At 37.8% G+C, this 25,990-nt stretch overlaps 3 protein-coding genes across 3 annotated transcripts; all 3 read right to left on the minus strand.

Moving 5' to 3' along the window:
- Positions 1-1,958: 1,958 nt before the first annotated feature.
- Positions 1,959-3,455, minus strand: LOC123664153 (small glutamine-rich tetratricopeptide repeat-containing protein beta-like). The gene has a single exon (XM_045598756.1). The coding sequence runs from the start codon at positions 3,362-3,364 to the stop codon at positions 2,453-2,455; it is 912 nt and encodes a 303-aa protein (XP_045454712.1). The 5' UTR covers positions 3,365-3,455; the 3' UTR covers positions 1,959-2,452.
- Positions 3,456-5,070: 1,615 nt separating this feature from the next.
- Positions 5,071-10,965, minus strand: LOC123663873 (actin-related protein 10). The gene is made up of 7 exons (XM_045598520.1): positions 10,680-10,965; positions 10,315-10,467; positions 9,811-9,919; positions 8,959-9,067; positions 8,187-8,330; positions 6,552-6,882; positions 5,071-5,523 (listed from the first exon to the last, which is right to left on the minus strand). The coding sequence occupies exons 1-7, from the start codon at positions 10,754-10,756 to the stop codon at positions 5,307-5,309; spliced, it is 1,140 nt and encodes a 379-aa protein (XP_045454476.1). The 5' UTR covers positions 10,757-10,965; the 3' UTR covers positions 5,071-5,306.
- A 6,745-nt stretch (positions 10,966-17,710) lies between these two features.
- Positions 17,711-25,545, minus strand: LOC123663981. The gene is made up of 7 exons (XM_045598616.1): positions 25,375-25,545; positions 22,092-22,196; positions 21,187-21,423; positions 20,814-21,010; positions 20,049-20,127; positions 19,664-19,789; positions 17,711-19,246 (listed from the first exon to the last, which is right to left on the minus strand). The coding sequence occupies exons 1-7, from the start codon at positions 25,543-25,545 to the stop codon at positions 19,007-19,009; spliced, it is 1,155 nt and encodes a 384-aa protein (XP_045454572.1). The 3' UTR covers positions 17,711-19,006.
- Positions 25,546-25,990: the final 445 nt, after the last annotated feature.

Genomic DNA, 25,990 nt, shown 5'->3' on the forward strand with positions numbered 1-25,990 from the left:
GGAAAATTCTAACAATACTTATAGGTCTGCAATATCTTACAGATGAGCAAGTTTCATTCTTCCAAACAACAGTATTAGTTGTCTCATCTATGAGTCTAATGGGTACAAGTGAAGCAATAAAAAGGTTTGCATCTGATATTAAATCGCTTTCTTCGGGCAATCTCCACCACAAAACACCAACACTAGGTGCCTTTATTGATATCGAAGGGGCCTTTGACAAAACTAAGTTTACCAGCATAAGCCGGGCCGTGTCTAAGCATGGAGTCAATAACACAATTGCCGTTTGGATTGACAGTATGCTGAAGTACAGGGCCATCCAATTCACTGTGAATGGAACAACCTGAAGCGTTGTAGCGAGAGGATGCCTGCAGGGGGGATCTTATCCCCACTCCTGTGGAACATAGTGATCGATGAACTGATCACCTTGCTCAGCGACCACAGATTTCTCACAGTAGGCTATGAAGACGACTTAACTATGCTCATCAGTGGACCTTCTGAGAGAACAGTTTGCGACCAAATGAGGGCCGCATTGAAATTCGTCGAACAGTGGTGTACGGACCATGAACTAACAGTGGTCCCCGCAAAGACGGAACTTGTGATGTTCACAAATAAACGAAATTTAGGGAAACTTAAACTCTCTAAATTATTTGGTACCAGTCTTGCCCTATCGCAGTCCACTGCTGGACATAAGCCTCCCCAAGTTCGCGCCAGACATCCCGGTCTTCCGCAATCTTCATCCAGCCTACACCGGCAATCTTACGTAAATCGTCGGACCAACGGGCCAGAGGACGCCCCACACTGCGTTTGCCAAGACGCGGTCTCCACTCTAGGACCCGTCTACTCCAACGGCCATCGGTCTTGCGACACAGATGACCAGCCCACTGCCACTTCAACTTGCTAATTCTGTGGGCTATGTCGGTTACTTTCGTTCTCTCGCGGATAGTCTCATTTCTAATCCTATCTTTAAGAGAGACCCCAAGCATAGCCCGTTCCATTACACGTTGAGCGACTTTAAACTTGTCGACCCGTCCCTTCGTCAGTGTCCACGTCTCGGCTCCGTATGTTAACACAGGCAGGACGCATTGCTCGAAAACTTTTGTCTTCAGGTATTGCGGAATCTTCGAAGTGATGCCCTTACCAAGAAGGTCAAATATCTCTGAGTAATCCTATATGGCAAACTTCTTTGGAACAGGCATTTAGACTCAAAAATTAACAAAGCCAGCATAATCCTCTGCCAATGCAAACGGTTCCTCGGCAAAAGCTATCCAGGGCATATCACCTAAAATTACTTTATGGCTTTACAAAACCATCAGTCAAAAAACAACCAGACAGTCCTCTTTGTAGGGGATGTCTGGCTGCTGAAGAAACAGCCGCCCACGCGATCCTAGAATGCGAGTGAGTGGCCACACACCGGACAACCATCCTTAGGGAAATAAGGACGCTCCGAGAAGCCCGTGAATGTCCCAGGAGGCTTCTGAGCTTCTGGAAAGAGCTAGGCTGGCTAAACTAGTCAGCCCTCTTTTCACGCATAATGGACCGGCATTAAGTCTAAATGCGGAAAATTGAGCCCACAACTAACTAAGCGTTTTATTTATATAACTAGGTCGACAAACAAGCATACGGTGATACAGTTCACCTGATGGTAAGCAATTACCGTAGCTTATAGACACCTGCAACACCTGAAGCATCCCAAGTGCGTTGCCGATCCTAAACCTAATACCCCCAGGAGCTCTAGGCACCTTTCTCACCAACATGGCAAATGGTATTATATAGCTGTGATCTTCTGTAGGGTCGAGGTTACTCCTATACCTCAGTCGGGTTACTCCTATTTTTGGCAACTATTTTGAGCAGGAAATCTACTGTGACCCAACTCAGTTAAAAAGCTATCCTAATAAAATATGTAATATTTTATACTCTGAATGCTCTGACAACTCAAGAAGGTTATAATAAAATAATAATTTTTGACAACATTTATTATTAAAACCAATAGTTTTAATCTTAAAATAATAGCTAATACCAGTTATACAGAGATGAAGATGAGTCTCTCTCTAATTTAACATCCATAGATATTTTATTGGCTAAATATATTGCAGCAGAATCAGTGCTCTCCTGCATATTCCATTAATTTACAATTTTACCTAACTAGTGATACATATTATGCAATGTAAACAAAGAAAAATACCCCACGAACCTAATTCAAAATATAACAGACTCGACCAGCACATACATTTCGCTTGGCTTTAAATTTATTTTATTATAAATTAAACCGATATATAGAATAAAGAAACAATATAAAAATATTAGGTGATAGCAAGAATATAGTTTGTCACAGCACAAGGTTTAATTTTACATCAATCTTCAATTTACTTTCAAACAAAAGGTTTCAATAGCAGCTACAATTGTAGGTAGCGACCACGATGTAGACAGGATTGAGAAGTTAGTTATAAACATTTCACTGAGGGGGTTGTGGGGGTTGAGGGGGTTGAGGGGGTTGAGGAGGTTGAGGCGGTTGAGGCTGGTTGTCCCCGGGGCCGGGTGGACGCATTTGACGTCGGAGCTGCTCCACTAGATCAGGGTTAGCTGACTGCATGTGCTGGGCAAGTGCTTGGCCGGCTTCTAACAGGGCATTCATACCACCTCCACCGTTCGCAGCATTAGGAGTTGTAGTGTTCATCAAGCCAGAGATAAGATTCTGCATATTTGGATCCGCTAGCATTTCGGTTGCCATATTTAACAGTGCAGTATTCTGTAGGAGCCCACCGAGGTCCATCTGCCGACGATCTCCACGCTGAGCCAGTTGTTCCTCTGCAAGTCTTAAGTTTTGTTTATATGATTCATTATCAGGTTCCAGTTGGACGGCTCGGGCGAAGGCAGTGCGAGCTTCTTCATGGCGATTAAGAGCGGTCAGAGCGATGCCGAGGCGTCCGTGAGCTTTTCCGTAGGTCGGTTGCAAAGCGAGGGCCGCCATGCAATCTGCGACAGCGGACTCGTGCTCTCCCAACTTGAAGTGTGCAGCAGCTCGATTACAGAAGAAGACGGAGTTCTGTGGGTCCAGTTGGATCGCACGCGAATATTTCTCAAGAGCCTCGCGAAAGTGTTCGGACTTCATAAGCTCGTTGCCTTCGTTCTTTAGCTTCTCAGCCTCGGCGCGGTCGTCTCGCGGCCCGCCGCTGCGCTGCTGCCTCACCAGCTGGAGCAGATCCACACCTTTCGTTAGTTCTTCAGGAGTTAAATCAAATGCCGTCTCAATACATTGCACTCCGACTTCCACACTCTCTCGCGAGTCGGAACTGAGGGTATCACTGTCCAGCTGTCGCTTCAGAAAATTAACTATACTCGCCGCTACTATTTTTATTTCCGACATTGTTGATATTCTCAACAGCTAGAATGGTTTTTATACGAACAATAATACAATAATTCACTTAATATTTTTGACTATCGCTCTGACAAATTGACAAATCATTGACAGAATGACAGATTACTAAATTACGAATATTGATAATTTGTCTATGCCTTTACTACGCGCTAGAGTAGCTTTTATATTGATTCATTCCTTCTCTATTCAGCTCCATTTATCTGGATTAATTTGCACAGTTGAATTTTAATCTAGTACTTATGTTCAATTATTATATACTCTTCGTATTCAACAATTTGTTACGTAAAATTTTTATTCTCGATTACAATTGAAAATTTCGATTTTTTCAAAAACTATTATTATTAATTAAGATTAATGACTTGTACTGGAGTTTAGAAAGATATCATAATTAAAATTAATATAATTCTGTCTATCTATTACCAAACACAAATTATCTTAAAATTTTAGTTCTTTCGATAACTATTCGAATTTTCGTACTTTGCAATTTATATAAATTTAAAATAAAAATGAGGTCTAAAATACCAGCTTAATATAGATAACACTGTCCTTACTTAAAATAAATACAAAAGATAGTGACGACATAATTTTAAATAACTCTAATGTACCTATTGTCATTCCTTCGAAGTCAAAACTTTTTTTGAGTTCCCCAAGCTCCTAAACTTTCTCAAAATAATAACCCACTTGAACAAAATTGGCAACGCTGGTACATAAATAAAATTGTTGTTAACCAATCATTAACGGTAAGTACATGTAATTAGATTAGAGCGACACACAATCTGAGATGTTTAAATAAAAAGACAGCTGGTTGTTGGTGACACAGTTTATTTACGACTGACGCGGTCATTGAGCGCGACAATACATGCGACGATCGACCGTATAATATCACACAATCTATAGTTTTAAGTAGCCGTGAGGCTTTATGGTATTTTTTCACGTCCATAGCTAGTTACTGATTATTATTGTTAGCGTTTAAATTTGTAATTCTGACAAATTTAAAATATTGGATTTGTGTCGATATTAGGTACTTCTATTGTTTACTCGTTTAATACCGGAACAGATGGTGACACCATCTTCCAAATAGTTAATATTCATTTACGATTAGTCAGTCGCTGTCTTTGTTGGTAGTTACACAATAAATGCTGTTATTATTTAAATTTATGCTTCTAATAATTTTTAAGATTGTATTGTTCTTACAGTGATTATTATTTATGAAGTACCGGAAGAGCATAAAGATGGAGACGCCATCTTACCAATAGATAATACTTATTTTCTGATTGGTCATTCGCTATATTTGTCATGTATTGGCGGGATTGGTGTCCTATAAATATCATAATTTGTATATAAGTGAAGATGCAGTTATTGTTTAATTATTATGCCGCTAATGTTGTTACCTACTCGATAAGTGGCGTATAAGTGAGTAGTGTGATAACGTATTCAATGTACTTAAAAGTGTGTATTTTTATTTTTATGTAACCTTTTCATTTTGCTTGTAAAGTTACAAGGTAAAATAAAAGGTATTTATTTTAAGAGGGTTTAACATTACTAACCATTAAAAAATAATATTTTTATGTGTATTTCAGCTGTTTTTATTTTTTATTTTCATAACATCATAATCGTGAATCGTAACCATGATCGCGAGACTACGTGTGAAGCGTTGCAGCTTATCATCACTTTATGCAAAATAAAAAAAAAACTTGTATAAATAGTTTATTAACATAGAAAATTATATTATTAAAATTGATTTAACATGCAGTTGTTTCTATGATCCTTATAGCATAAGATGTGCAAAAGAGTATGTATGCAGCTAAGAAATATAGCTAGACTGAAGAGGTCCCATATTGTTATTGTGGGACCGTATTTTAACAGCGATAAAGCCTTAGAGTAGAGGTCTTTCGCTTGAAGTGAGCACGAGGTTGTCGCCGGTGTGCAGTCAGTCGGCCAGCTCGGCCCAGTGCGGGTGGTGGCGCGGCGTGCAGTGCAGCAGCGAGGGCCAGTCGGCGAGGCGGCGCGCGCGCGCGAACACGTCCCGCGGCAGCGCGCGCGCGCCGCCGTCCGCCGCGCCCAGCAGCGCGCCGCCCAGCCACGCCGCGCACGACTCGTGCGCCGGCGCGCTGTGGAACTTGAACGAGCGCACGTGCAGGCGCTCGCTGCGGACGGCCGGTATGTTATTGGATAATACCGACTGTCAGCCAGAGCTCCTTGTCGGTAACACGCTTGTGATGCTTCTGGTATTGCAGGCGTCCATCTGCGGTAATCGCTCACCATCACGCATCCAGCGCTTATCACCAAGGCTCACGCCACGCGGTTGCTGAACCAGTTGTATAAAAAAATATCTATACTAATATTATAAAGAGGTAAAGTTTATAACTTTGTTTGTATGTAGGGGGTAATCTTCGCAAATACTGATCCGATCATGAAAATTCTTTCACTAACAGAAAGTTACGCTATTCAGGAGTGACATGGGCTATATTTTATTGTAATTGAACAAAAAATTCAGTAAATAAGAAAAATATTAAAATATAATATGAAAATGGTAAATAAACTAGCGCCATCTATCACTATTAGAAAACAATTTATTAGTCATTCGACGTTATTAATTTAGTCTTATTTTATTCTATCGACGACGTTTTCTCGATTTTTGATAGATGGCGTTGGAGCAACATATTATTTATTTAAGTGATATAAAATTTGTTCTTTAAAGTATGTTATTTGGTTAATATAATAATAATTAACGCCCAACGAAGTGGGCACGGGCTAGTTAAATATAATTTGACGACGTGTTGGCAAGCGGTCACAGTACTGACCGTTCCGCTAGCGGTCGCGGGTTCGATCCCCGCTCACGACAGATATTTGTATTGGTCATATAGATGTTTGTCGTGGTCTGGGCGTTTGTGTATGTGTATTGTGTGTTTTCGGACGCCCCACACAGGAGAAAATCCTACTGGGGGCCGTTGAGTATGAAGCGTTAAAAAAGAACACCACTGTTCCCTACTCAACTTTGATAGCAGAAAATAAGTATAAAAGACTAGTCTTAAAATTTGTTTACATGGTCTGTTATGATATAAGAACCTCCCTGATTATTAAGTTTATTTTACATAATAGCTCAACGAAAAACTCGTTATTCATAAATGACTCAAGTCGAAGTTCCGCATATCGAACAGAGTAGCTCGGTCACCTGTAGGGCGGCAGGGTGACGAGGTGGCGCAACTCCTGCGCGAGGCGCGCCTTGAGGCCCGGCAGCGCCGCGCCGCCGCCCGTCACCAAGATGTTCTCGGCCAGTTCGCGACGCGCGTCTATGGGGCTCTGGGAGATACACTGTAGGATAATGTCGGGCAGTGAAGCCAGCTCGTTGTCACGTGCGAATAGTGGCTCTGCGGAGAGTTCTCGCGCCGCGCCGCTGATGAGTAGCGAGCGCTCGGCGAGTGTGTACTGGGTACTGCGGGCCGGAGCCGCGCCCTCTTCTAGCGCCAGTACGCGCTGTCGGGATGGGACGAAGCAGGCTCGCGCTGGAGACGAGACCACATTGTAACATCAGTCGTCAACATTGTCAGAACCCTTGGTTAAGCGTTATATTACTCTTTAGGCGATTTATTACTTAAGACTTCAGATGATTCAGCCTGTTACTCTCACTGCTGGGCATAGGCTTCTTTCTCCACGTAGAAGGTTTGGAGCTTAATCTACCACGCTGCTCCACTGCGAGTTGACGGATATATTTCCTACTATGAGTATCGATTGCTATTAGGTATTTATGATAAAAACCGGGACCGACAGCTTAACGAGCTCTCCGAGGCACGGTGAGGAGACCCACATGAACGGACATCCAAAGCGAAACCAAATATTTAAACAAATACATATATCCAGCCCAAGCGGGAATCAAATCCGCAAACCATCCGTGTTTTGATGCTAACTCGCACCGCTACACCAGAGTGGTTGTTCATCATTCCAGCCTATTGCAGTCCACTGCTGGACATAGGCCTCTACAAGTTCGCGCCAAAAATGCGCGAACTCATGTGTTTTGCCCATAGTCACCATGCTGAGCATGTGGGTTGTTGACCGCAGGACTGGCTTTCTCGCATCGAAGACACTGCTGCCTGTCTTCGGCCTGTGTATTTGAAAGCCAGCAGTTGGATAGTTATCCCGCCATTACACAAGGCGACGAAACGGCTCAACGAAAAATGCAAAAAGAGGGTAGACCTAACAATGCGGTCAATCCGCAAAATTACGTCAAACTCGTTGATCGCGATTGTCACTGGACTTGACGTCAAGTCCAATAACAATCGCGTTAGTCCCATAGAGTCGAAAGTGTTCATAGTGACTGTCAAAGTTGAAGAACTTACAAAAATATAAATACGTATTAAAATATCAGACAAATGTAAAATGTAGTGACAAAAATTGAGAAATGTATGCTCAGATGGTTTGGTCATGTCGAGAAAATGAGTGAAGAACGATTGACGAAAAAAGTGTATAAGGCGAGTGTGGATGGAAGGGTTGGAAGGGGTAGAACTAGGCGGACGTTCCGAGACCAAATAAGGGACGTCTTGAAAAAAGGCCAGGTAAAGAGTACCCTAAACCGAAGAGCATGTATGAAGGGAATAATGAAAGTGGACGAAGCGAAAGAAGTATGTAAGGATCGTAGCAAGTGGAAAGAAGTGGTCTCTGCCTATCCCTACGGGAAAGAGGCGTGATTATATGTATGTATGTACAATATAATATTAAAATTTCACATAATATATTAAAGTATACAGTTGATTCTTACGAAAAAATATTTCTAAGACAAAGTCCAGCGATCGCGCCAGTGCACAACGCTCACCCTTAATGTCCTCCAGCACTGGCTCGGGCAGCCGCAGCTCGGCGCCGTTGTCGCGGTCCAGCAGCCGCGCCAGCTCGCCGTGCAGCGCGCGCGCGCCCAGCGGCTGCGACTGCATCGCCTGCAGCACTGGGCAGCCGTGCACCACTGCGGGCAGCGCTATGTCTTATTTGTTTCCTAGCGACCCGCCCCGGCTTCGCACGCGTGCAATGCTGATACTAAATATACTACAAAATGTCTTTATTTATAGTTTGAAGCTAGCTTATGGCATGGTTTTTCATTCAAATATGCGTCGTTAGATTACACGTTGTTACGGAATGCGTCGAGGAAATAAACGTTCACTGCTCGTTCCCGGTAGGTGATAACGTGATAATATGTAGCCTATATGTTGACCCGACTTCTTAATAATATTCGTGCCAAATTTGAAGTAAATCCATGCAGTACTTTTTGAGTTTATCCCGGACCTACATACAGAGAAACAGACAGACAAAAATTCTAAAAACTATATTTTTGGCTTCGGTATCGATTGTAGATCACACCCCAAGTATTCTTTAAAAAAATATTCAATGTACAGTTTTGAGTTTCCTACCATTTTATTATATGTATAGATAAAAAAGAATCATCAAAACTTAGTAAAAACAACTATGTGGTAACATATAAAGAAAGTAGACTAAAAAATAGCACAGGTAACAAAAAATATATTCAAAATACAGTAGAATTGAAAAGCTTATTTTAAATTCGATTAAAAGGAAGTTTGCACGCGGCTAGGCCTCACCCGCCACCACCTCCGCATCCCGCGCGCCCAGCGCCACGACGAGCACGACGGGCGCGCCCAGCGTCAGCGCGCACAGCCGCGCGCTGTCCGCCCACATCACCCCCGACACCTGCCCCAGACGGTACTGCCTTATATCCATCATCATATCACTAATTTTAAAATATGACATAGAAAATTTTTTTTGACGTTCGTTATGTGTAACCTCACCATAACACTTAAATTATACTATATAGGTAAGTGTTGGTATACAAATATGTGATTTTACTTTTATCAAACAATTACTAGATATTTCCAAATTGCATTGATTTAGAAATAGTAAATAAATTATTCTTCTTCTCACTTCTTTAAGAAGCTACATTATGATGATTTACTGACGAAACTGTTTTACTATATAGTTATAAACTTTTATTTAGCTCAAATCAATATGTAGACTACATCTTACCTAAATTTGTAGTCAGTTTTGCAATTTACGAAACAAACCTTAATTTACGCTTATGATACAAAATAAAAAGTTGACATACATTGTAAGAGCACAGATTCCCAAACTTTTTCAGAACTATACCCAACTTGCAAGATGTATAAGGTGTTGGATTCTTACATGCGTTACTTCAAACGGTAACAACAACGGTTCTGTAAGTGTAATAGATCAAGTTCCACGTATAAAAAATCCTAGCATATTTTTTAGATTTGACTTTTGAGAGCACGTAAGCACTATATTCCATTGAGTTGGTAGGTTACTATTAACTACAGTATGTTCTTGCAAAAGCAATTTGTAAAATATGACCACTTAAGTATTGGTCAAAAGCCTCAATGAATAAGTTAAATAGTTAAATTTTTGTTTAAAGTTCATACCTCATAATGCAGGAAGAGTACTTTAGCGAGAGTCTCCCTGAACAACGTCGGTGTGAGTAAGGACTCCACCACTACGACTTTTCTCTCCTTTGGGTTTACCAGTACATGTCTGAAATAGTATTTTCATTTTGTGTGTTATGTAGTTTAAAGATGAAATATATATATGAAATAATATTAAATTTACCAATGCTACAATATTGTTAAAGGTAAACAAAATAATTAAAATGTGTTTTATTTTTCCATTTTATTAATTCATGTGCTACAATTGTAATTGTATTTGATTGTAAATTATATAAAATTAGATTAAATAATTAATTAATTAATAAGTATTATTTCATTTCAAATAAAGCAATAACTTTAATGCAATCAATTGAAATAATTATAAATACAAAAATTTGTAATAGTTAAATATTTAATACTCTTTTTAACAAGTAATAAAAGTTCTAGATTGTCACATAAGCTATATTATGTGGGTTAAGCCGAGTAACACAAAATATTAAACACCTGAAGTACAACAAATGCAGCATGTGAACCAGGTTATCGTATAGTTCTTCTTCATTCTTGTAGTCGTGCACTCTCTTGTACCTTCTCTCAGACGGGCACCAGTACTCCGATGGAATGATACAGCGTGGAGCAGCCTCGCCCGTGAATCCAAACCTGAATAAATAAATATATATAAATGTATTAAATGTAGGAAATTAACAAAGTTATGAGCAGCTAAAAAAATAAATAAACATAAGATGTGAGTTACCCCAACTTTACGTAAATAAAAATGAATTTATTAAATCTTGGGTTTGATGGCTTTAAGTTGTGCCATACCTAAATCATTCTTGTATGAATTAAGCACCTGGCATGAAATAATTGCTTACTTGGTGTAGTCAGTTCCTAGATCTAAGACTACCGCCTGCTTTTCCTGAATTAGGGCGATTCCTTCGTATAATGTCATTTTATATTTATAAACTATAATACATATCTATGAGTTTTCACTTATATTGTGATTTAAAACTTCTAATTATTTTCTCAACTACAGTATAGTGTTACTGATAGAAATAAATATAATTTTAATTTCATAGTTTCACTATATTTTATTTTAAAGATATCTTTTTATATTTTGTTAGACTTGTCAAAGTCAATGCAATGATGTCATAAAATTGTGAAGCGTAAACCTTGCGTAAACCGTAAACAGTCCAATTCAATAACAATAAGGTAATGTTGCAAGTTACAATGCTTAAAATCTAGGTTGAGTATTATAAAAATCCTTGTACCGCCATACATTGTTTTTAAGGGTATAAAAGTAGCCCACTACCTACTCTCAAACCTCCAAATATACACAACCATTTTATGAAAATCGGTGAAGTCGTTACTGAGATTTTTATATATATTAGAGAGGCTTAAGCAATAAATAAAATGTGGTTATAAATAAAATTTATTTGTATCTTATGTTATTCTGTAATTATACAACCTGATTTCTTTCTTACATTTTTTTTTCAATCTTATAACAAAGATACAAATTAAGAAATTAAGTATTTGGTACACAAATTTCATTAAAAAAATCAAATGATTGCATTTGTCAAAATTTTTAGTTATTTGTAAAATTAATATTCATTTCTTCATTATATATTTACTGATATTTATAACACTTCTTGGCCTTTAAATGTATAAGAGAAATAAGACTTCAAAGGTATTATTTAAAAATATGTTTGTTATTTTGGAATGTACAAATTTATTTAGTAGATGATAATTTAGAATTGTGAGTTACTATTATAAATTTAATATAACTTTACAGTGATCAGTTTGCTCAGAATGAAATTATCACAAAAAGCTTTTCAACTAGCACATTCTCAAAAACTGGATACTTTGGACATAAAGAAAATAGCGGTTAAAAGTAATATACAAACAAACCCTCCGCAAAAGACCAGCTTTCCACGTGTAGCTACCAAATACTCTAAGCGACATTGCTGCATAGGATGCATGGCGAAACTTGTTGATTCTTTTTTAAATAATTATTCCTAAAGGTTACAACAATAAATTTTTGTTAAAAATATAAGATTTATTAAAATATTAATGTGTCTTTTTGGTCGAATTATCCTCTAGTTTCGGTTATAGATATTAGAGCTTAAAAAAAATCCATACAATCAAAGTAAAATATAAAAACATAATTATTTCAGTTCATTTTTATTTATCGGTAATAATTCTAATAGTTACTGGTAGTTAATCAGAGTATCTACTTTATGTAAAATTGGGATGAAATTCTACAAAAAAAATTATTACAAATTTGACTTTCAAGCTGTAACTCGTAACAAAATAAAGGATTCACAAAGCTTGTGATATTGTTTGACCGGGCAAACATATTTTTACATAGCATATTATATTTTATTTAGACTCGTTTCCTATCCGAAAGTTTTCACAATTCGTTCGGCTTACAATATATTTATATTTCAGATATCTCGTTGTTTTTGTTACTGTTACGGCGCATCTTAACATCCGTAATACCTATAAAACAACAATAGTTTTTCTAGCTTTAATCATGGACGTAGTGCACGGTGATGCAGTCCACAGCTGGACATAGGCATTCTCAAGTTCATGCCAGACATCCGGTTTTTCGCAATCCTCATCCAACCTACACCGGCAATATAACGTAGCCGTAGCCGGAAATAGTGGGGCTGCTGGGAACTGAGGGCTGAAATTTCTGCCGCGAACTTTTGAGGGTTTTGCCCATAGTCATTAAGCTGAGCAGGCGGGCTAGAGATCGCAGGGCTAGCTTTATCGCACCGAAGACCCTGTTGAACATCTCTGGTTTGTGTATTTAAAAAGTCAGCTGTAGGATGGTTATCCCGCCATCGGTCGGCTCTAATAATTCCAAGGTGGTAGTGGAACTTTGATATTCCTTAGTCTTATGACACCTACGGGAAGATGGGGGGGGGGGGGGCTAAATTCTATATAAATATCATGTGATATGAATGAATCAGAGCCATCTGTGATTATTTGCAAGAACCAAATACACTTACCGAATTTATAATCGTTATATTATGGTCGATCATTAGTTCCTAAACAAGCTACGAGAGGTCGCTAAATAGTTTAAAAGGAGTGCGTGGAGGCGTGCAATTTAGGATTTTCTAAATATATTATTTGTTTTTGACCCACCATTACAAAATTCTGGGTACGCCTGTAATTTTTATTTGATATCATGAATCACAATGTACTTATTGCTGATGTTAGATTAAAAAATTGTGCTTATTGCTTATTACAGATTAAAAAATTGCGGTACGTAGCGTTTGCGGCGGTTCCGGCCGGCTTTTACTCTAAAGTTAACGCGTACGGGCCACGGGCAGCAATGAATAAATCAAAACTACTGGATTGATTTTAATCATTTCTTCAGTGAATGACATAGATTATAATTATATTTTATACCTGTGCGAAGCCGGAGCGGGTCGCTAGTAGTTAAATAACTCTCAGGCCAAAGAAATCAAAAAGAATAATATAAATCTGTAAATTATTCTTTTTAATTACTTTCGTACTTTTCCGTCGCCATTACTTAGATATCTTTTCTGGTAAAATGATATAATAAATTCGAATGTATTTCAAATTAAAAGCATAGAAATATTCACCACTATATCATATACTGAAACCTGCGAAATACACTGCATCTTATTGTTATATACATGCTAGTCGATGGTAAAATATTGTCTACAGTTTATAGTTTGTGGTATGACATTAATCTAGAGACTTCGGTAGAACTACAGAGGGAGCACTCACTGTCTGATTAAGCTTGTAATGTAAGTTTAATAAAATTAATAAATCTCTTGAAGACACTAAGGATGTTTAATTAATAAACATATAACACTTATGGTATAAGTTTTGTTTCCGATTGGTTCAGTTCAAAAAAAAACTGCTCTACATTTATTACTATAAATAAGATAGCAGACAGATAAGATTATCTATCTCAATAATATTGTGACACATGTACTAGAGTGGCTTGTTTAATACTATAGAATTTACTAGACCCCCCCCCCCCCGCCCCGCAAACGTTGTTTTGTCATATATCGCACCTTTAGAATTGAAGTGGCTTAATCCAAAATTCTTGTTTTTTGGTAAACGCCAAAAATGTAACTGAAGAATTGACTATTTTTTAGTTTTTTGATTATAATACTTTAAGTTAAATGGTTTATGTCACAATTTTAGTCATTAACCGTAGACTAGGAATTATTTTAATGATTGTATACTAAACCTATAGGTATAACTAATTAGAACATTAATTAATTAATTATTGAAAAAAAGAAGTTACTTATTTTCCGAAAAACAATTTAATAATATTGGCTTATTTGACTTTGTGTCTTTTATTTACTTTACAACATAAAAAATAATTGTGACTATTTAAAAAAGAGGCGATTAATTTCTGATGATATATTTTTGTTTGGCGACTAATTTTGGAATATGCTAGTTTAATTATAAATGACTCGCTAAATTAAAGGAAAATGAAACACAGAGTCTGCTTTCATAATTGTTTATTTTGAAATTTTGCCTAACTAATCATCCTTAAACACTAATCAACGCTTCGGTAGGTCACTTAGCAAAATATATATTGGTTTTATTAATACCTATAAGAAAATCAGACATGAAAATGCCTTAATAGATGTTTATAATATTTAATACTGGGATCAGTCATATCACACGTGGAGTATACCCAACTGAGTATTATTTCCCAACAAATAGTTTAACGCAATATTTGTTATACATTAGTTTCAATTTATAAAACAATCAATAGTTTTAAATAATCTGCAAATAGTAAACTTTTTATAAAAGAATATAAAACAATTAAAACACTTATTAAACACTAATAAACCAAAAGTTATTTAGTTAAATTGGAATAACTAGCTATAAAATGTTTATAAACATATCTAAGTAAGAATTAACAAAATAAAAACACATTTATGAAATCAAAACAGTGGCAAAAAACATAAATTGCTTCAAAACTAAAATGAGATCAAAATTATGACTAACGTCGTCAATAATTACAAAACCGTGTCATAAAACAATTCGTATGTACTAGGGATTGCTTTAGTTCTTATAAGATAACTCAGACCTTTATTTTTTTTCTGCAATCTCTACTTTGTTACTATAAGCCTTCGGTAGTGTGATTTCACCAACTTCTTTCATTTTGTTTCTTTTATTGCCATATTTACTTCCTTAAAATCTTTTTCAGTGTATGAATTTTTATAGTAAAAAAAATCGTTCTTAACAAATTTTAACACTTTTATCTCGCTATCATAGTCCCTCCAACCCACTGCATTTTTATCAACATCTCGTCTAAAGTTATACCCCTATTCATTCTGCAACACTTTGAAGTCTATAAAAAATTGTAATCTAACTCTTTTACTCTAAATTGAGTGCTAATTTTTCTAGCAACTCTTAGGTTATATATAGAGGGTATCTTAGGGTTTTCTTTATTTATTTTTCTATTAAACTACGAGTATGTGCATTGTCCCCCTCGTTCTGTTTATGTCCCTTAATCAAATGTTTATCGTTATTGATTGAATTTTTTCAAAATGCGCCATTGCATAAGAGTATAAACAGGCTATTGCCATTTATTTTTGTTTTGACCATTAAAATATCTGAATAAAATATGACATTTAATGTTTTTCCTGCATTTTTTTCACTAACCCTGTGGGGCGTGAGGTTTTTTCTTTGGTTTGATTATTATTAAAATCCCTACATAGTTCTTGTATACTCTTGCTATTATCAATATATTCTCTTGTAGTAGAAGATCTTAGATAGTGGGACTCTATGCGCAGTATACTATTAATATGGTTTTTAATATCTTGTACAAGACTTGGGTCAATCGGTGTTCGGCTTATAGAACGCCCTCTAAGATCTTCTTCTACGAAACCATTGGAATTTGTTTTCATTTTCATAGTTCTTATTTGTCTCTCTGTTATATCTAATGTATTAATAAAAAAGGTTTTATATACGCAAATTCTTTGGCAATCGGCTGTAAAATAAAAGGCTGTGTTTGGTTTACGAGGATTGGCAGCATTTGTGTACTTATGTTTTGGTTTCAACTCCATCATGCATGCCTTGATAAATGATCGCTTCAAGTCCAAATTACTTAACTGCCAATAAGAGTTGAATATTTCGAATCTCTTCTCAGGGGTTATATCATCAGAACAACGAAGAGTACAAGCGCAACTTCCTCTTAGTTTTTTTGCAGGTGCCTCCTTATTAGATTTTGAAAGTGATTGGTAAGCTTTTCCGTAATTCCGAAGCGATTTGTTTCCATTGAGATGAATTGCGCACGCGCTTCCTAGATTTTTTATTCTGTGAAAATAATTCAATGTCAGACGTGGTGGTTGATCAACTTAAAGAGCGTCGTAGTGATGAATCGTTATAAGTCGAATCAGCGTCACACAAATCAACGTCTGATTCCTCGTGTATACCTATGCATTCTGATTGCACTGCTATTGACGGTAGTTAATGTCTTTATTTGAACGTCTTTTGCGAATTAAAGGCCGGGTATAAATTATATTTGAGCAATCTGTTGAAGTGCCTGGTATGGTTGAAGGTGAGCTGTTAATGTTCATTTCGCCTCCGTTTTTTTCTGCTGATGAAGAAGACTTTGATGATGACGACGATATGCTGGAACTTGAAGATGATGACGTAGAAGAACTGGATGATGATGTACTATTGGACCTATCTCTTATGTTTTGTAATGATTGTTCTTCGATAGTTCAAACAACGTTATACCCACAACTGATTTTCGACGTATTGTTAACATTTTTTAGAATCCGTTGCTTTGCTTGCGGTAAAATTTTAGGATTCATACTAGAACTTCCATCTATCGCATTATCCAAAGGTAGTTTCGAAAAGTTTTCCTTATCACACTCTTTGGATTTATTTTGAACACTAGTATAACCTTCGGAACTTGCTGTTCTCATCGCTACACACTGTTCTTCCATTTTATTTTCATTCCGGCATAATAGAAGATCATAAAATAAGATCTACTTTTCTTTTCAAAATTAATTTTAAACTTCAACTGAAACAAACATAAAACGGCTCAATTACAATAAAGCTCTCTAAGTCACACAGCATTCAGTAAAGAAAAAACATATTTACGTATGTGTCTTCGTAGTTACAAAATCGGTTAGTAAAATAAAGCCATAGTATACAATAGGTCTCCATCCAACAAGCAATATTTAGTAATAAAATGACGGCACTAAAAATACGACACCACAATATTATTATTATTTAGTATTGAAACACCCAAAACCAAAAAGAGTCATTACAAAAACAGATGTCGAATGAATAACTTACCTTACATTTAGTATTAAAACAGCGAATTACAGTTTACGTCGCTTACGGAGCAACCGCGCGGCACCCATCGTTTAGCACTATCGACGCAACATTGAACGGGGTCCTTTAATAACGAGGGACGCGCTGTAGACGCGTGATTTAAAAGAGACCGAAATAATACGTTTGTCCTTTTCTGGGCTAAAACACTCTGTGTATATTTAATAAACTGATAGAATACATGTTTATAAGTCGTTTAATGTATAAAAGTCATTTTCTTAAAATTTTTAGTTAAGCCACTTCAATTCTAAAGGTGCGATATGTTATTAACCTTCTTAACAACTTAGAGGTATGAAAAATAGATGTTGGCCGATTCTCAGACCTACACGATATGCACACAAAATTTTATAAAAATCGTTCCAGCCGTTTCGGAGGAGTATGGTAACTATCATTGTGACACGATAATTTTATATATTAGATTTTGAGTCTAAAAAATAAGTTATTTTTTTTTTATACCACAATTGACGGTATTCAAAATAACCTTGAAATTTTCCACACCTCAAACTTTCATCTACTTCGCAACTGTTGGAAATAAGCAACTGATGAAATAAAACGATTTTTAACAGTTTCAACGTTGTATAATTTGAAATCAAGTTCCCGAAACCATTTCTCTTTCTAGATTGTTATATTTTAAGTAAAATTTTTTGTACCAAATCGTTTTTATAAAGCATTTCACATATATATAATGTACAGGTGATAAATAAATAAATAAACACATATAAAAACAAGAGTAACTATTTACTAATCATTTATTTTACATAAATTCCGCTATAATACATATTTACAAACGTAAAAACGAATCGAGATTGTCACATAGTATAAAAAAGCTTGAGCAAGACGGCTCTGCCGCCTCAAATCTACCTACACTAGTTTAGTTGAGACTCGGCCGCGGCACACTCTCCACTTAAGTGCACACAAAAACCATTATCAACACTTCGCGAACACCGCAGACATGACAAGGGCTAAGAGCAAACATCCAGTCTGCCGGGGCGACTGCCAAACTTATTGTTGGTTGGACCGACGACTCATACTCACTTCAATGTCCAATATTATCAATCGGGCAGACAGATCCGAATGTTCAGCACTTATTTAAACGGTAGCGGGTCTAGGAACCTTTCGCTACTTCGGATTCGAGCTTTATAAATAAATACAGTTCAATTCACATCGACGCCGGTGAGTGGCGAATCTTCTCAGACACTAAAACTACCAGTGATTAACTACCCTTTACCGCAATCTAATATAAAAACATCGCCATTGCCTGATCTACGGTAACTACAAAGTAACGACTTATCTTAAGTAACAAATGGTAAAAAACGTGCACGAAAATGATTATGAAAATGTTTCTTTATTATAAAGTGAGACAACAATAACAAATAAAAAATTATTGAATTATTTTTATCGAATAAATATTCGTTTGGTATTTTTGTAATTTTTTCACTACTGTTTAAGGAAAGTGGAACATAAACAGCACTAGTGGAAATTTTGGAAGGAACAACGAGCGACAATGTCAATTGAAACAAGTTAAACATTGTCGGGATACTAGCGAGGTTTATGTTCCACGTCCTTCAGAGTCTGTGGCTACGAATGCGGCTGAATTACGATTAATTTATGTCTTTCAATCGATACAATCGTAACGATAGAAAGGGCCTGGTTACCCTGGAGGGTACATTATTTTCGTGTTCAGTCAAGTAGCGAGAGTGTTCGCCGCGGTAACACTCCGGGGTCGACTTCGGCTCGTATCGCGACCGAGACGGTGGTGGCGGGGGTCTGATCGACCCCGACGAGCCCGTCCGAGCCGCGATACGAGGCGCGATGACCGAGGCCTCTCAATATTATACTAAACGCAAACGCGTTAAATGATAGAGGTGATCAATCGCGCCTTGAAGTTGACTATCCTCTCGGAGGTTTGCGCGATACGAAGAATAAGATCCTGGATGAGGTTCGCGATGCCTCTGTTGGCGATGATGAACAGACGCGTGATGGGGCCGGGCACGCCCTCCGTGAGGTTGTCTCCCTTGGCGCCGCCGTGGTCGTCGCCGTCTGTCGCCCCGGCGTCGCCGGACGATGAGCTGGACGAGGAGCCCGCCACTAGCTGGAAGTTTTGATGTTTCTGTTAGAATTGTAGCCGCACAACGTTTATATTCTGTTAATATTTATTCAAACTACTATACTCGGATCTAAACTAACACAAATGTTAATTTTTTTTAAAACTAATATTAAATATTTTTTGGTAACATACTTTACACAAAACTATGAAAGTTATGAAATCTAAGTTATTACCTACATATTATAAACAACAGTGCAATAATAATTGCGATAGTGGTGTTAGGGGTAAGCAGACAAAGTAGAAAGAGAAAAAGAAGGAACAGGGCGGGAACTAAGGAACGAATACACGAGCTACGTTCGACACTACAAAACGATCTACGAAAAGCGTCGTCCTCGTTCATGTCGGCAACAGCGCCATCTACAGTACGTCTAGTCTACTGAGCTGCGAGCTAGGTTCCGGTACTTGGGACGCGTCGTTGGGGTCCAGCGTGGCGGAGTGCGAGGCGCTGAGGCCCACGCTGAGCGAGTCGGTGCCCGCGAACAGGCGCAGCGCGGAGCCCGCCGCGCGCGCCACCATCTCCGCCGGACGCTGCAATACCAAGCTTCCACGCTTGCTAAACTCTTCTCTACCTACCTTCATCCTCTCACTACCTAATCACTTTGTCATCCTTCGGACGCTAGGAGTACGACGATAGATTATATTGTTTAAAAATTAGCAATTTTGCATAACCTAGCGTTGTCATCACAATAAGGGGGTAGTGTATGAGCAAGAGAATTAGATAAGGGGACGGTTAAAGAAGAGCAGAAGACAGAGTGAGAGAGAACTGCGCGAACTCTTCGATACATACTCTCACGATGTCAAAAAGGAAGTTTCCGGAGCCGCCGCCGCCGCCTGAGGCAGAGCTTGATCCGCCGAAGTTGAGGAATCTGTGAATATTGTTGATTTTTTGTTACTTTACTCCGTCTGTATATCTTGTCATAGCTATCAATAATTTTTTAGAGATTTTGAAATTTTTAATGAACTACTTTATGTGAGAAATACACTAAACTACTAACAAATAAAAGATACAAATTCAAACAAATTGACTAATAAAATAACAAGCTCTTTGAAATATAATAAAATTGGTACAGTATCCTCACACACATACGATCTGCGAGTAGTTTCAATGAGATCAGATATCGATTTATCGCATATCAGCTAATTACAATAGAAGTTACGTTAGCGAGTACGTTATTCTTTTGTCGATGAAAATAATAATTTCGTGTGAATTGAAAAGTTTGCAAAAACGATCTGTTCTCTCGATGCATTGTTTGCCAATGTCGTTGCAATATCAGTGAAGGGGCGACTTGTAACAGATTACTCGGAAACATTTGTCAATTTATTATGCATTTATATTTGTGAGAATTTTTAAAAATTGATTTTAAATTTAGAATATGTTATTTGGTATTTTTAAATAGTCAACAATACCCACGGAATAAAATTAAAATTTTTCAACGTAAAAAAATACCTATAATATACTTTTAAAAATTTGTAGTCGTCGTTGGAAAAGAAGCCACTGTAACCATCTGTAGAGTTTACAGATTTTCACAGTACATGGCAGTATTTCACCTACCTCTTATTTCGGTTTTCTTCGCTGTCGTCAGCATCGTCTAACGTGATCTCGTCGATGGTAGCCGAGTTGGTCTGAGCCGCGGTCTGCTGGTCGTCGCTAGCCGCCGCGGCCTGCTGGCCCTCGCCGAAGGCAACTCGGACCTCGGCCTGCTGGGACTCGGCTCCCGACAGTAGCTGGTTCTCATCAGCAATCGCGTTCTGCAAGACGCAAAGAGAGATTAGCGCTCTGTTCCAAACTGTTCGATAGTGATCATGAATGGCGGTGGCTTTGGATGGGATGACGTGACGATGACGATGGAGGCGTGCGGTCTGCGCGCGCCCGCTCTGCCGTCTTCCTGGCAGGCTGATAGTGCGCGAAAGTGCGTCGCTCATACCGGCAGGAAGAAAAGCGCGCGCTTGCGCCTGGCGGGCTCTGCGGTGGTGGAAGTCGAGGACACCACTTTGTCGTCGTCATCGTCGTCATCATCATCGTCATCCTCCAGCTCGATGGTGCCGCCGCCGCCGTTGGTTTTGGTGGCGCCACCGCTGTTGCCGAGGAAAGCGCGGAGCACGATGGGTCCAAATATCTTCAGCACCATGCTGGTGATTTGCTGTACCTTCTGTTCGATAATCTAGAACATACGCCACCCTTAGCGAACCATTACCGCCGCTCTACAGATTATATAGTGCAGAAGCGTTTACAGTGAAGCCTGGCGGGTGTAGTTGTAATTATGTTAGTAGTATAAGCGCACATAACGACCGGCTGTCGAAAACAATAAAAAATATACAAAAGGCTAATAATGCTACACGCGTACAGGCACTTATGAAACGTCGTAAAATAAAAATTAATCCAAGGTTGCATTACTTACTTTCATTTAAATACTCAAACAGAGCTCAGCCTTTGTTATAAAATGTATAACAACAACAATGTGTGCATGTATTACTTGCCTACCTTTTTCGACGTAGTCTCATTAATAACTAATTAAAACCGCATCCAACACGTCTTATTCGCTAAGCAATACATTTTATTATTTGACATGGAATATTTTGACGATGCGTTGGCGTAGCGGTCATAGCTCTGGTTGCACATACACTCACGACAGACATTTGTATTGGCCATATAAATGTTTGCCGTGGTCTGAGCGTTTGTGCTTGTGTATTGTGTGTCCGGACCCCCGACACAGGAGAAAATCTTACTGGGGCCATTGAGTGTGAAACGTTTATTGTTTTATCAATATTCAGATCAAACACTAGTGGGAACAGTAGATAGGGCACTATATAATAGCAGACGATGTGTTACCTGCGTGAGGGTGGGGAACAGTTGTCGCAGGATGCCGATAGTGCGCTTGTTGCGTTCGCTGAGCTCGGAGCCTGGCGCGCCGAGGTTCAGCGTCGCGAGCGTCTCCTACATACAACAAACCCATTAAAAAATAAATAAAACACAAAAGTTGCTTATTATAACTTAAATCTACAACATTGTTAGTACAAAAACGTATATCTATGTTATTAAATGGTTTATTTCTTAATAATGTTTATACATATAACTAAGCAGGGTTATAGGGCAGGACATTGTTTTCGTGATCACTTGGCTGATCTGTTTTTTCGGCAATTTCATTCAAGCACACTGTGACCGTTGCCGCGCATTCTTGGCATAGTGATGACGGGGTCTTTTTCCGAATTATTGTATCAAAATCAAAATCAAAAACAGCTTTATTGAAATAGGCTCCAAGAGCACTTTCGAATCATCATTTAATAAATTAAAACTTTCAAAATAAATTATTATATTTGTAGAAGTAAAGCTACCACCGATTCGGAATATAGATTCTGCAGAGAAGAATCGACAAGAAACTCTTTTAGTTTTTTTTTTTTTATGTCACTAGGTCGACAAACAAGCGTACGGCTCACCTGATGGTAAGCGATTACCGTAGCTTATAGACACCTGCAACACCAGAAGCATCGCAAGCGCGTTGCCGACCCAATCCCCAATCCCCCAGGAGCTCTGGTCACCTTACTCCCCAACAGGAACACAATACTGCTTGAAAACAGTATTATTTTGCTGTGATCTTCTGTAAGGTCGAGGTACTACCCCAGTCGGGCTGCTCCATATTTTGAGCAGGAAGTTCCTGCTGTGCCCTACCTCAGTTTAGTTCAGTTGGAATAGAATTACAGATGACTTTTTCAATTAACTATTATTATATAGTTGTTACTTAAAATCAACCGACTCTTAAGCTTTACCCCTTAACAAACAACAATAGTAATTTCATCATTCATTTACATACTTCATGAAATAGCTACTTTTTCTACAAAAACGCGGCTAGAACCGCGAGAGAATTGTAGTTTTATTTTCTTACAAATAAATTCATAGATATTAATGAACTTACTTTTTGTAAGTTGTTTTTCAAATAACCTTCTTAAATTATAAATATGTGGTTTTCCTTATCAAGATTGAAATTGTTTTTTTGAGCTGTTTTATAAATCATCATTATTCATCATTATATCATCATTATATGTAACTTTAAAAATTATTAATAAACTAAATAAATAACATACATTTTAATTGGTGTTTTGAAGGGGGTACACAAAAAAACCTGATCAAATGGAAGTTGGACTTACACAAACGACTTCGTATTATAAAGTTTTTAATTTTTTTTTTATCTTTTATTATTTAATTAGTAGCTAAATACATTTAAAACATAACTCTTAAAATGAAAACTTCATTCCACGGAGAGAGTGAGGGACAGCGGAAACTATTGTAATACCTACGAATTGGAATACGTTAAGACTGTTTGACTAAACCACAAAAATAATTATTCAATGATGTGCATACATTTAAGATTATCTAATTATGCAAATTTATCTATTTATAAATGAAGGGTATTGTCCTCGGGAGACACGCAAAACAGTCGTTAGTTAGCGCTGACCCGCGCGACCTCCCGCGTAACTAGCTTCAAACTTGAGGATTCTTCATAAAGAGAAAAATCTATAATTTTGGTTGCTAGTAAAAAGAAAAAACCGACTTCAATTACATCGACAAGTATTACAACGTAAGTACACGAAAAAGATTAATAAACGCACTAGTTGTCACTACGATTTTCGAAGGTTCCCCTCGATTTCTCTGAGATCAACAGATCCTGGTTCCTTTATCATGGTACCACTGTTAGAATATCATCTTTCCAACAAAAAAGAATTATCAAAATCGGTTCATCAACGACGATGTTATCCCCAAACATACATAAAAAATATATATACATATACGTTCGAATTGAGTAACATCCTCCTTTTCTGAAAGTTTTTAAATAAAGAGATTAAAAATACCCTATTTCATTTCTTAGGAAAATGTTGCCATTTCTAAATAAAGAGTTATTATCTCAAAGAAAATTATAAATTCGCAATGTTAAAGCAACATTTTAGTAACAAATGACGTCTTTATTGTGTAACACTATCGTTACATTAGCATGCACTCGGACTCATAGGATTAACATAATATAACAAACTTATTAAATATACGCAGAGCGAAGTTAAGGAACCTATGTCGCTTCACTTCACTCACTTCACTTCAGCCTATCGCAGTCCACTGCTGGACATAGGCTTCCCCAAGTTCGCGCCAAAAATGGTGTGAACTCATGGGTTTTGCCCATAGTCACCACGCTGGGCAGGCGGGTTGGTGACCGCTTGTAGAGGTCTAATACAACTGTTTAGGCACTTCAGTTATGAGTAAAAGTAGTTTAAAAGCGTTTGTTAATTTTTTTGGACTAACACTTTTAATGAAATATAAGTCATAAAACAAATGATGTCAACGCAAATGGGCCCCATGTTTAAATATAAAGTGTAGTATATAAGTAAAAGGTCATTTCGGTGTAACTGCAAGAGAGTATAGAAAAGTACAAAAAGCACTAGAAGAGATAAAAAATGTATGTAAATGTCGGAGTCGGGTTATTCGTGATGCTGTCAGCGCATTGTTGCGTTCTCGCTGTGTGAACAACGAGGGCGCGCCGTGTGCGGCCGCAACAGCTAATTACATTATACGTGATTTGCTTAAGATTAATACGAATTACTTGCAGTTCCGCGAGCACTCGCTTTTATATTGTAACACGAGGAAAATTAGCGATGCGATTACTATGTCATTTATGACATGGATGATATTATTTATGACAGTGCGTTTTCTAATGAGCAATGATAATAAAATAAGGTTAAATTCGTGCTTCACTGCCTCTTGCCCCATATAGGAAAAGGATCAGAGTTTAATCCACCACGCTGTTCCAATGTGGGTTGGCGGATATAATAAATAAGATTAGATTATATTGCATCTTTACTGTGCCCAGTAGTGGCATATTACAGGCTGAAGCGACATTGCATCTAATAGCTAGGCCGTCTTTAATGACCGCTCGTTGAGATGTCTCAAAATTTGAACATATTTAATGCATTCTATTACTTATACACATTATTAATTAATATTTTCATTTATTCCTACATTTCGTTTTCGATTCTGTTGCAAGGAAAACTGTCTAATGGGTCTGTAATTAAGTCAAGGAGTAAGAAAAACCTTAGCTAGGTTATTGGTTACTATAATTTTTTAGGCATACATGTGCACTAGCGGCAGGGGCGATGATCTCGATGATTTCCGGTCTGTTGTCGTCAGCGGGCGCGGGGTCGGGCTGCGCTGCGGGCTCGGGCGCCGCTGCGGGCTCGGGCTGAGCCGCGGGCGCTGCGGCCGCCAGCGCCAGGAGAGCCAGGAAATATATTGCACTCTTCATGTTTGTTTTCTATGTCTACACTTCTCTTCAGAGTCTCTTATTTTCTCGCGTTTGAATAAATCTGCAAAGGACATTAATAAGTTATTTATTTATTTATTTTTTTGTTATTTTTGTGTTGTTAAACACACACAGAAAATGAACGCCAGTTTTTTAAGAAGTGTGTGATATTAGTGGTGAGCTTTTTTTAAATAATTTTAATTTCCGATCCAACAGATTGACTTAAATAATTAATTATTATTACTAAAAAAATATTCAATTTTTACGAAGGTTGGCGCTGCGCGGTCGGTATGTTGATATGACTTTGAACTGATTTAAACTGAAAGTAAAGCGGATAACCTTCGAGTTTCTTTATTGACCATTTTTATTTTTATTGTTAAAAAAACTGTTATAAAGCGGTGAACGTCGGTGCGGCGGCTCTCTGCAGCCACGCCATTGATCTTATCTG

The sequence above is a fragment of the Melitaea cinxia genome, chromosome 21 (assembly GCF_905220565.1).
Source record: "Melitaea cinxia chromosome 21, ilMelCinx1.1, whole genome shotgun sequence".
NCBI lineage: Eukaryota > Metazoa > Arthropoda > Insecta > Lepidoptera > Nymphalidae > Melitaea > Melitaea cinxia.

What these genes read in the sequence shown, in the direction of transcription:
- LOC123664153 (XM_045598756.1), bottom strand. Translation starts at nt 3,364, where the DNA reads ATGTCGGAAATAAAAATAGTAGCGGCGAGTATAGTTAATTTTCTGAAG.
- LOC123663873 (XM_045598520.1), bottom strand. Translation starts at nt 10,756, where the DNA reads ATGACATTATACGAAGGAATCGCCCTAATTCAGGAAAAGCAGGCGGTA. An exon ending in GGATGCGGAGGTGGTGGCGG is followed by an intron (nt 8,331 to 8,958) that starts GTGAGGCCTAGC and finishes CGCTGCCCGCAG; the next exon opens with TGGTGCACGGCTGCCCAGTG. An exon ending in AGTGCTGGAGGACATTAAGG is followed by an intron (nt 6,883 to 8,186) that starts GTGAGCGTTGTG and finishes TCTCGTCTCCAG; the next exon opens with CGCGAGCCTGCTTCGTCCCA.
- LOC123663981 (XM_045598616.1), bottom strand. Translation starts at nt 25,545, where the DNA reads ATGAAGAGTGCAATATATTTCCTGGCTCTCCTGGCGCTGGCGGCCGCA. An exon ending in CCCCTGCCGCTAGTGCACAT is followed by an intron (nt 22,197 to 25,374) that starts GTATGCCTAAAA and finishes TGTTGTATGTAG; the next exon opens with GAGACGCTCGCGACGCTGAA. An exon ending in TCCTTTTTGACATCGTGAGA is followed by an intron (nt 19,790 to 20,048) that starts GTATGTATCGAA and finishes TTGGTATTGCAG; the next exon opens with CGTCCGGCGGAGATGGTGGC.